The sequence below is a fragment of the Harmonia axyridis genome, chromosome 5 (genome assembly GCF_914767665.1).
Source record: "Harmonia axyridis chromosome 5, icHarAxyr1.1, whole genome shotgun sequence".
In the NCBI taxonomy this organism is placed as follows: Eukaryota; Metazoa; Arthropoda; class Insecta; order Coleoptera; family Coccinellidae; genus Harmonia; species Harmonia axyridis.
In genome coordinates, this window is record NC_059505.1 from 21,587,599 (window position 1) to 21,599,545 (window position 11,947).

An 11,947-nucleotide genomic window follows, 5' to 3' on the forward strand; every position below is an offset into this window, starting at 1 on the left:
TTCGCTAGACATAAACAACCACAACTTCACTACAAAAGGAAAAACAATCGACTTCAGTACGTGAACTGATATGCAGCTCAAACATCGTTATATATCTTCGGCTTGAAATTTATCCAAATCCAGATGCATACGATCGCAAAATGTTCCACTAAACACGATACGAGAGGACTCTCATTTGGTACGTCCTCTTCTTCGCAAAAAGCGTGACACAACAACAGACAATGAGCTATAAGGAATTGTCGCTTGACATCTTTATTCGAAATCATCTGGTTAAACTCTATATTCATGAAAAAACTCTCTCTGCAGACGTTATAGCCACAACTCTGTACTACTGGCTGGGGATCAACCATCGTAATCTGCAAATGATTTGAAAAAAATTCAAGCGAACTTTTCCGAAAGAACAATATTTCAAGATAGAAAAGTGTTAGAATATTACTTTATCCGAACAAATTACGAGAGAGACAACCAACCCTACACTTGAAGTTTTACTTCATGTCGTACGGTGGCGCTGCGAGTCTGCGCGTGGCGTGTCCATCGAGGGCCATCGAGAGAGAAAACAAGAATAGATCTTCGATGATCGAGAGCAAACGTTTGGGACATAACCTGAGTGTTTCAGTCCTTCTGATATAGCCTTCCGTTCTGACAGCTGAACTGGGTTGAGCTCCCTTCTGTTCTGCCTTCTGAACTGAACTTGCTTAGAGATAGTGTGAGACTTACTAGAGAGTTTGATATTAAACGATTAAAATCATCATCTGTGTATTAGTGAATACTCTGTATTTAAAAACCCTTAATATCCAATAGGTTATAGGCTCCAGTGCACGCTTTACTGCGCGACGAGGTAAACAATTATTCTAAAAATCTGTTGAGTACACAACCAGAAAAATATTGAGGTAAGTTGAATTTCAACTTAAATTATGAAAATATTTTTGAGGTTAAATTTTAGAAATTTTAGAATTTGAGAAAACCCAGGTACTCAAAAATTAATTCATTTTACAGAGGTAATTAGAGTTGAGAGAATAATTTTTGGGGTTAAATTCTAGAGTATTAGAAAACCCAGGTATTTAAAAATTAATCCATGTTACAGAACAGAATTCAAATTTGAGATCTGGATCTACAATCTATGATAATAATAATAATAAATTTTATTCGATCCTTTCAGACACAAACATGGTGTATAGGACAGGTCAAAATGAGAACAAAACAATAATCATAAATAACACTATGAATTAAGGAATCAAAAAATCACACAAATATTCTTGTACTGAATAGTAACCTTTAACTAAAAGAAGGTTCTTAATTTCTTTCTTGAACATTTTTGAATTGAGAGATTTCATAGTAGGTGACTCGTTTCATAACCATGATAATCTGATGGTTTCATCCATTTAAATTCATTCTCTTTGGCATACAGCAAACATTTGAAAATATATATACATGGCAAAGTTAATTTTGAATAAGAACATCATATCGCTATATACGTTTTGATTGTGCTCCGGAAAGTTTTTGATTTTCTACGGTAATTTTTCGAATTTTCGATTGGATTTTCGCACCAACTGAAAATCAGTCAACTATAAAAAAGTGGGTAAAATTTCTGCTTGTACCCTTATTTATTTCAATGATTTTATAAGTATTCAAGTTATTAATTTGTGGATATATTACAAATCTAAATTATAAAAAGCTATCTACACATCAGCGAACATATTCCCTAACTAGAGTACAGATTAGAGGTCCACATACATTTTCGTTCTCGAACGCGATGGCAAAGTCCTGCTCAGTATGTGAAGATAACTTTATCGTTAACACCAAATTCATTGTGTGCGATTTTTGTGGAGCGGAACAACACGTCCAATGCGCAAGATTAAAGGATAATTTATGGAAGGCAATTTTGGAGTCCAAAAATCTTCAATTTTACTGCGATGGTTGCATCAGCGAAGTGTAGATTAAGTTGAGCATTGGCTCTAAGGGGGATAAGCTTGTTGTGGATTGTTCAGCAGATCAACATCAGAGTAACCGAGAGAATAAAGAAACCTTGGCAATCACCGAAATTATTTCAAAATCCTTTGCTACGCTCAAAGATGAAATATCGTCTTTGAGGCAGTCTAACATTGATTTGGTACGACTAATGTCATCTGAAGATTTTCGTAAACCCCATAGAGAAGCTATCATCAATAAGAACATTATTGTGGAAGGTGACCAGAGAGAATTAGCTGAAAAACAGATCGATAACAGAATAGATCACGACTCTGGAACCAGAAGTAATAAAGTTAACCAAAAGAAACAAAGTTTCTTTGAAGCTGTCAAAACCCTCAAAGTATCAAAGGATAAACCCAAGATGATCCTCAATAAACAAGTTAGAAAATCTACACCAGACAAAGACCCTGTAAATTCAAATAAGAAGAAAAGGGAGAATGCACTCAATGGTACGGGAGACCAAAATGACCTTTTACAACCGGCACCAAAAGGCAGGAATTGGATATGGTTGGGAGGTTTACATTCAAACACCACCGTTGAAAACATCAAAGCATACACTGGGATGAAATGGCCCGATAGGGACGTGCTTTGTTTCGATCTAAAATCAAAGTCTCCAAAGAAGTCATTCAAGGTCGGAATGATTGATATCTCGCAGGAAGAGCTTCTACAACCCGAATCCTGGCCCAGTGGAGTAAAAATTCGGCTTTTTCGTGACAAATACTAACGTCATGGTCACTCATCCTGTAAGTTTTTTTCAGTCTCAAGTCGTTCTCAACAATAAAACCTCTTGTTACTATCAAAATGTAAGAGGTTTACGTACCAAATTAAAAGAGCTAGCTCTTACTGTTTCCATTTGCGATTATGATGTAATTATGCTATCTGAAACTTGGCTATCAGCTGATTTCGATATTGCTGAATTGGGTTTGAATAATTATTCAGTCTTTCGAAAGGATAGAGATGCTAGTACTAGTAATAAAAAGTTGGGAGGTGGAGTTCTAATTGCAATCAAAAAGAGGTTTCATTCATGTTTGATAATATCTGATCCTAGTATAGAAGCTGTATTTGTTTTCGCAAAGTTCTTTTCAGTTAAGTATATAATTTCAAATGTATATTTCCCTCCTAATACCGGAGAATGTTTGTTCAAAACTTATCTAAACGACCTAGAATCAATAGTCGACGAATACAAAGGCGATATAAAACTGATATGCGGTGGCGACTTTAACTTGCCAGGAGATCTTTGGTTCGATTTATCGGGGGATTCCATATGTGTCATGTCGAGACCACAGTTCATGATAAGTAATGCAATCGCTATGCTTGATGTAAAACAGATCAACAAAATAAAAAACACAAATAATACTATATTAGATTTGATTTTTGTCTCTCAGGATAACGTCGAGGTATTTAGAGCGAGTGATGAATTGATTAGTTGCGATCCTCATCATCCGCCACTGTGCTTCGATATTCCATTTGAGAAAATTAAGACTGAACGAGATTGTGAATATTTTAGGGATTTCAAGGCAGCGAATTTTGAAGGAATCATATCGTGTTTGTCTCAAACGGATTGGAATCTTTTAATTGATAATGATATGGCCTCAAGTATCACCGCATTTTACGAGGTGATTAATCATATCATAAATGAATACGTTCCCAAAAGATTAAAGCCAAAAAACAGCTTTCCTCATTGGTTCTCCGCTGACTTGAAAAAGCTGATTTCAAGTAAAAAAGCAGCCCATAAAAAATACAAGCAAACTCGTATCAGTGACGATTATGATGATTTCGTCGTAATAAGAGAAAGGTGTAAAGCTGAAAACAGAATTTGCTTCAGTGAGTACGTGGCTAAAGTAGAACAGTCTATTCGCGGTGATCCCAAATATTTCTGGAAATTCATTAACGATCGCAAACAGGTTAAAGATCTACCTAGTTCGATGGTGTTGAACGATTAAGTATCCAATGAACCTCTTGAAATAGCAAATTTCTTTAAAAATCATTTTTCGGGTGTGTTCAAATCAAGCATTCCCAGGGATGTAAACATCGAATATGATGATGAAATCGACTTATATGACTGCACTTTTAATGTTGAAGAAGTGTTGATAGGTTTGCGATCGTTAAAAGAAAAAAACGACGAAACACCAGATTGCTTACCAGCTATATTTTTGAATTAGTGATTCCTTAGCACGCCCTTTATGTGATTTATTTAATCTTTCAATGAAATCGGGCATTTTCCCAGGTCAGTGGAAGCTCAATTATATATTTCCAATTTTTAAATCGGGTAACAGAAATGAGGTGAAAAATTACAGACCTATTTGCAAGTCTTCTTACATTACAAAATTATTTGATTCGTTAGTTGTTACAAAGATCTCCCCCCTCTTCAGCAATGTATTAATAGATGAACAATATGGTTTTATCAGGAAAACATCGGTTACAACAAATTTACTGATTTATACGGATTTCATATTCGAAGCTATGAAGAAAGGAAAGCAAGTAGATTCAATATACACAGACTTCAAAAAAGCTTATGATTCGGTAGCGCACTGGTTGCTTATCGCTAAGTTAAAAGCATTAGGAGTTAAACCCCCGCTTTTAGATTGGCTAGCTGAGCGTATTAGCGGTATCATTCTGAGAGTCTCTTATTGTGGCGTGCTCTCCGACGAATTTGTTATGGAATCCGGAATTTTGCAGGGATCACCACTATCAGCACTATTATTCCTTGTTTTTATTAACGATATTGGAAGGGTGATCAGATTTAGCATGTTCTTGCTGTTTGCTGACGATCTAGAGCTATTCAGGCAAGTCTCTTCTTCTGTTGATTGTGAGCTTTTACAACGGGATCTCGATGAATTGATGAACTGGTGCTTGGAAAACCACATGGAGTTCAATATTAACAAGTGCCAGGTGATGAGGTTTGGAAGACTAAAATCTCCCTGCAAGTTTGATTATCATTTGAGGCAGGAATCTCTTATAAGCACAAATGTAATTAAAGATTTAGGAGTCTTTTTCGATTCAAAAATGAGTTTTATCCCTCACATCCAATTCATCACTAATAAGGCTTTCAAAATGCTGGGTTTTGTTAAGTGATCAATGCAGGAATTCAATGATGTGAATGTATTGAAAACAGTTTACTGCTCGAATGTAAGGAGTATTTTAGAGTATTCAGCAGTGGTATGGGCGCCCTACTATGCTGTTCATAAACAAAGTATTGAAAGGGTACAGAGGAAATTTCTGAAGTGGGTATCATTCAAAACTGGAATGTCAATGTCATCCAAAAATTATAATCAAGAGATAATCGGACTACGATCTTTAGATTTGCGAAGAGATAACTTTAGCATTATGCTTATTTTCAAACTTATCAATAACCTCATCGATTGCAATTATTTAATGAGCAGAATAAATCTCAACTGTAGTCCAGCGCTCCTTAGAACTCGAGAGGTTTTTCACATTAGCTTTGCGCCAACAAATTATAGTGTCCACAGCCCATTATCTAGAGCTCTTCGCCTAGCTAACAAATGTCAGGCTGATATATTTTTAGTATCTATATTCACCCTGAAGAAGCACTTCGAATCCCAAGCTCTTACTAGCCCGCTGGCATCTCAGATCTGATTTTGCCTATTGCACAAAATTAGTGAAAACATTTTTGATAGTATATATTTCTGAAAATTTAACTTGGTGAATGAGTTCTTGTGATACTTATGTGCTTGTTTATCTATGTTCTTATATATTATAATGAAGATTGTTTTTGTTAAAATTTTTCATCAATGTAAAATGGCTTTGCCGTTTGATCAAATAAATAAATAAATAAATAAAAGTAAGAATTTTATTCTCAACAAAAATTGATTTGCAAGAATCCATCGGATTTAAGTTAAATATTGTACGTATGATTCGTTTCTGTGCTACGAATACTCTGGGGAAGTCAGAAGATCTTCCCCAGAGCAGAATGTTATACGATAGATGACTATAAACCAGACTAAAATAGACACTTATCAGACAGCTTCTAGGTAGAATGTCTTTAATTCTGTGAATTGCAAAATACGAGCTGTTCAATTTTTTACATAAAACGTCAATGTGAGTCGTCCATCTTAAATTTTTATCAACATGGATACCAAGGAATTTTGTCGACTCTGATGCCGTGATAAGGTTATCTCCATACCTTATGCTGAATGCTTCGACTTCACTATTTCTCAAACAAAATCTAACGCAAACAGTTTTATTTATGTTCACCATAAAATTATTCCTACGGCACCAATTTAGAAATTCCGCCACAATACATTCGCATGCCCTATGGAGTTGCCCAAGACTCTCCGCAGAAACAACAACAGAAGTATCATCAGCGAATAAAGTTAACAAAAAGGGGGCTAACCACACAGGCAGATCATTTATAAATAATATGAATAAAAGAGGTCCCAGCACAGAACCCTGAGGAACTCCAAGGCCAACATAATGACTCTCGGAATAACTTTCGCCTATTCTAACTGACATCGATCTTTCGTTGAGGTAACTACGTAACCATTCCAGGAATACTCCCCTGAAACCCAAATTGTAGCATTTTTCTAGTATGAACTCAAAAGATAGGGAATCAAAAGCGGAGGCAAGGTCAAAAAATACGCCCGCCACAAACAAGTTCTTATCCAAACACTCATAGACCGATTCAAAAAAATCAACTGCAGCTGATTGTGTTGAGTGACCGCTTCTAAAACCATGTTGAGCAGGGTTTAATATTTTGAATCCATTGAGATAATTCATCATTCTGGAGAAAACAATTTTCTCGAATACCTTCGAGAGCAAGCTGATAATAGATATTGGGCTATAATTTGCTATTTCATTTAGGTTACCACTTTTGAATATCGGAATAACTATAGACTTCTTTAAAATACGAGGAAAAGTTGCAGATGTTATGGAGAGATTGATGAGATGTGCAAAATGCTCACTAAATACTTCACCCATTGCCTTTATTATCTTAGTTGATATAGAATCGACTCCAACGCTCTTTTTATTTTTCAATGATTTAATGGTTTCCACGACTTCAGATCCCGTGACAGGATAGAAGAAAAAATTTGCGCTTACCATGGGCGTCACTGTGCAAGACTGTGATAAATCATCACCATAGCAAAATTTTAATTTAGAGGTAGTTATGGTCGAAAAATGTTTGGCAAAAATATCAGCCAACAAATTCGGATCGCTACATAGTGTTCCATCTAAATTTATGGAAATATTACGACAACCACTTTTAGTTTTTCCAGTAAGTCCGTTTACTATATTCCAAACTGTCTTATTTCTGTTCGAAGAGTTGTCAATAACAGAACTATAAAACTTATATTTTGTGCGTTTTATCAGCGCAATATGCTGATGTTTTGCTATTTTGTAGTTTTCATAAGTATCTAAGAGGCCAAAATTTTTATGGAGCCAATGGAGGTTCGACAGGTTCTGTTTACTCTGGATGATCTCGGGTGTTATCCATTTTTTTACTGAAGGTGTTGAAGTTCGTTTACGCATAGGACAGTTTTCTTCAAGATAATAGCGAACAATATTAACGAATGTCTCAAAACATGCATCAATATCAGAATTCGAATAAAGTTCAGCAAAATTACACTTTGATAATGAGACTAAGAAATTATCTACATTATTCTGACTTAGATTCCTAAACGAATATGTTTCGATCTTGTGTTCTAGTCTGAAATTCACCTGTAGTAAAATAGCCTTATGATCACTAATATGGGGATCGAAAACTACAACTTCATAGTCATGTGGATCAACATTAGTAATGATGTAATCAACTTTTGATATACTGGTATGACCGTTTATGTTCGTGAATTCTCTAGTGGAATACTGTGACGTTACACTCAATCCAAAGCAATCTAGCAAATCAATCAACAATTTAGAGTTATTACAGTTTTTCCTTAAGAAATCTATGTTTAAATCTCCACAAAGAAAAATATGATCAACAACGTTAATACATGACTGCAATGCGTAAAACAGTTGATCAAAAAACATTTCTAAATTACCAGAACAGGGCCGATAAACACTGATGATGCCCATACGAATATCTTGATCCGAAACTACAACACCACAAATCTCAATGTGCATTTCCTCGGAGAATCCGGAAACCTTCAGTTCCTTCACTTGTAAACTCTGCTTCGTATATATAGCCGATCCACCATGTTGCCTAGAGGTACGGCAAAAGTAATCAGCCCGAACATAGCCAGCAATCACCACCGCTCTGATATTGTCCACACTGCACCAATGTTCTGCGACACTCAGTACATCTGCATTTGTTTCTTCCAATAGCAACTCCAAACTATCCAATTTGTTTGAAATTCACTGGGTATTCAGTTGCATGATTTTCAAGCAACCTCCATTTAAAGTAGGAACTAACGTAGTTGATCCTGATTTGTCCTTTTTCGGTGAAAAAAATGATGTACATTGACCTTATTGGGCCAATTTGAACCTTCAAGTGCCTTATTATACTCAGAACTAGGAATGAGTACTTTGAATGATGAATAGGAATTGGGATAGCGTGAAGATAATTTCTCACATATAACATTTGAAAACTTATTTTTGAGAAAGTTCTGTAAGTTCTCAACACTTGTGTCGGGTTTCAGATTCGAGACGTAGAAAGCCTTGAACTTGTCTAAGCCGTCAACGTCTGCTGCTCCGGAATAGGTTATAACAACTAGGGTTTTTCTAGGCTTGCGATTTTTATTTTTTACAAATTTCCATTCGGAATCTGAGTTTTTTTCTGCAGGAACAGCTTCACTCAACCCATCTCTACCATTTAGTTGGCGGGCTGACCTAATCGCCTGAGTTACTTGCGAATAGGTGATCTTCTGGGGAGGATATTTTATATTGATAGGAGTGGCAGTTGAAGATCCCGTTACAGATTTGTCCACATTTAAAGAAGGATCATTTGTTACAGCAGATGGAATTGTTGCATGGGAATCCTCGGAATTTCCAACACTCACGTCATCCGAAATATGTTGCTTATCGGGCATGATGCTCGGCATGATGTTGACAAACTTTTTATTCAGTTCGTTTATTTCGTGTTTCTTGTTTTTGAGTTGATATTCGAGAGAATCGATTTTGAATCTAAGTAGGGAATTATTTTCCATGAGAATATTGTTTTTCGACTCCAACTCGGAAATGATTCTAAGTAAAAGATTAGGTTGAGTAGAATCAATACTTAATGCTTTGCAGTCGTCTCACAAATCGGTGAGGAACTGCCACTCATTTTATCACTTGGAACTGGATTTGTCAGCTCTACATCACAACACTTTTTCACTTTCGAACCACAACCGGGGTGGAAAAACTTGTGACAAATGTGACACTTTGTACTACTTTCCACAATTGATTTTCTACAGTATCCACAATAAGGGAAATTAACTTGTAGAGAGAGTTTCGCATCGACTTCCTTATTTGCCGACATATTAAACAATCAGAGCTTTTCGACAAATGATTTGTTGGACGTCATAGAGCCAAGTACGACTAACCAAACTTTTTCAGAGGCCAACAAATCCAAGAGAAGTAATTGAGTATGAGACATTATCATAAAGAGAATTGAGGAGAATTATTAAAAGAAAATTTTCAATATCCGAGACCCTGTTGAAGTAAGTAGAGGTTTGAGGTTCTCCAGGAAGTGAAAGTCAAATGCGACACACACTTCAGGTAAAAGCTCACTTGTACTCCATTAAAATGGAGAAACACGAATCGGTCGATGATTTCTGTGAAAGATTCGACTCGATAGTATGAGAGTATGAAGCATGTGAGGTGTGATTGAGCTAACCGCCCAAAAGATAAGATCTGCACTTTATCAGGCTGTATTACCAGTCATATCCGAGTTACGAGATGCAGATCTGACCAGGAGACAGACCCCAAACCAAGAAGGTAATTTAGACGAGATCAAGACCTTCATCAGAGACAAGAGAGAGAGAGAGAGAGAGAGAGAGAGAGCAGAGAGATTAGAGGTTTAGAAGAGGTCTGAAATTGAAGAGGAGATTCCAAAAGTTCAACGGGTACATAAATTAAAATGCTTCCGTTGTAACAAAGAGAGACACTGGTCAACTGATTGCAATCTGAGGCAACAGAGAAAGTAAGTGATTCTGCTTCGGTTGTGGGACAATCAAGTAAGATGATTGCATTAACAATGGTGGCACGAACGAAACGTTCAAATTAGAGGATCGAGTAGGTTGAACAAGCCAAGTTTCAACACTAAGAGACGAAGCCATGTAAACCAGAGGAGAATGAGAGAGAGTAAGAGATTCAACAAAGAGGGTCGCTCCAAGGCAAAAAGGGTTGGAAGTTTAGAGCATAGAGAAACTAAAACAGGTAAACTTGATCCAATCATTAACTTCTTTGCAGATTCTGGAGCAATATACCATATCGTAAATGATTGTCTGATTTTGAGAAACTTTGAGAGATGTCAAAATATGAGTATAGAGAGCGAATGAAACGAGATAGCAGTCATTGTAATCGATGGTAAGGGTGAGTTAATCTTATATTTAGATTCTATAGATGAGAATACTAAGAAATTGCAAAACGTATTTGCAGAGAAAGAGATTTCTGAGAATTTACTTCCCTTACGTAAACTCGCAGACTCTGGGTTCAATATTTACTTAGAAGTCCAAGTCCTAAGAGTTTACAAAAAGGTTAATAATGAATTTGTTTTAGAGAACAAGTCCTAAGAGTTTACAATGAGGTTAATAATGAGATTGTTTTAGAGGGTCAAGCAACGATAAGCGAAGAAGATGAGATGAGCTTGCAATCGCAGGCACATTCCAATAACGAGTTATTAGGTTCGGAGGGAGAACCGGAATCTGCGATTGGGAGGGAGAAAGAGTATAATTTCATCTTTTCACCTAAAGAGAAAGTTTTACAAGTTTATACTGACAAAACAGATGAAACACAATCTGAGCAACAAGAAAAAATTGGGATTGCAGTCATATCAGTAGAGAGGTAATTTAGATCTATAAGTTGGAATCACTTCAAAACTTAGAATGTGAAGTATGTATCATATTGACAATGGAGAAATTACATTTTAAAGAGACGAGAATGAGAGCTGAGAAACAACTCCAGTTGACACACACTGACACGATGGGACTTATTAAACCACCATCTCATCCAGGTCAGTAGAGATTCATTAACGTCTACATAGACGACTATTGGAGACTTGCTAAAGCCTATTCATTAAAACAGAAGATGAGTTGGCTGAAGCATTAGAGAAATTCTTAATATCAACAAGAAACTTTTTGGAGAAAAATGAGAAGGTATGTTATATCAGGTTAGATCAAGGTACAGAATTTACCGAAAGGAAATTCCCAGAAGTACTGAGTAGAGAAAATATAGAGAACGAGAGAGCGGAGAGGTTTAACTCGACAATCCAAAAGAAGGTTCGTACATACAGGTTTGATTCCAGACTACCTAAGAGTATGTGGGAGATTGGTGTTGATGCATCTATAGATGTGTACAACAGAACACACAAGTTCTTGGTTGAACAAGGTTGACAATACATCGATCAAGTGTAAAAGAAAAAGATTGCTTGTGGGAGAGAAGGAAATAATGGAGAGATGGAAGGAACACTTCATTGAATTACTGAGTGGAAATGAAGTCAAAAAAGAAGATACACCAAAAAAAGATAAGCGATGGAAGGACGACGGGGAAGACTTGATAAGCATTGAAGAGGTTAAGGTAGCTCTCAGAAGAGTAAAGAATGGAAAAGCTGCAGGATACGATAGAATTACACCGAAAATGATGAAGAACATGGGAGAAAAGGGTATAAATGTATTCAGGGAAATATGCCAGAAAGCATGGAATTCAAAGGAAATACCACAAGATTGGAAAATGGCGATAATAGTACCAGCCTACAAGAATGGGGATAGAAAGAAATGTGATAATTATAGAGGTATAAACTTGCTAAGTACAGCTCTCAAAGTATACGAGGCGATATTGGAGAGTAGACTAAGAATAAGCACAGAGGACACACTAGATAAAGCTC

General features: G+C 36.3%; 1 protein-coding gene across 1 annotated transcript; it reads left to right on the forward strand.

Annotated features, from left to right (window-relative positions):
* The first annotated feature begins 2,119 nt into the window (after window positions 1–2,119).
* On the forward strand, window positions 2,120–3,911 carry LOC123680871. The gene is made up of 2 exons (XM_045618989.1): window positions 2,120–2,659; window positions 2,727–3,911. Exons 1-2 carry the CDS (start codon window positions 2,120–2,122, stop codon window positions 3,909–3,911), a joined length of 1,725 nt encoding a protein of 574 aa, XP_045474945.1.
* Window positions 3,912–11,947: the final 8,036 nt, after the last annotated feature.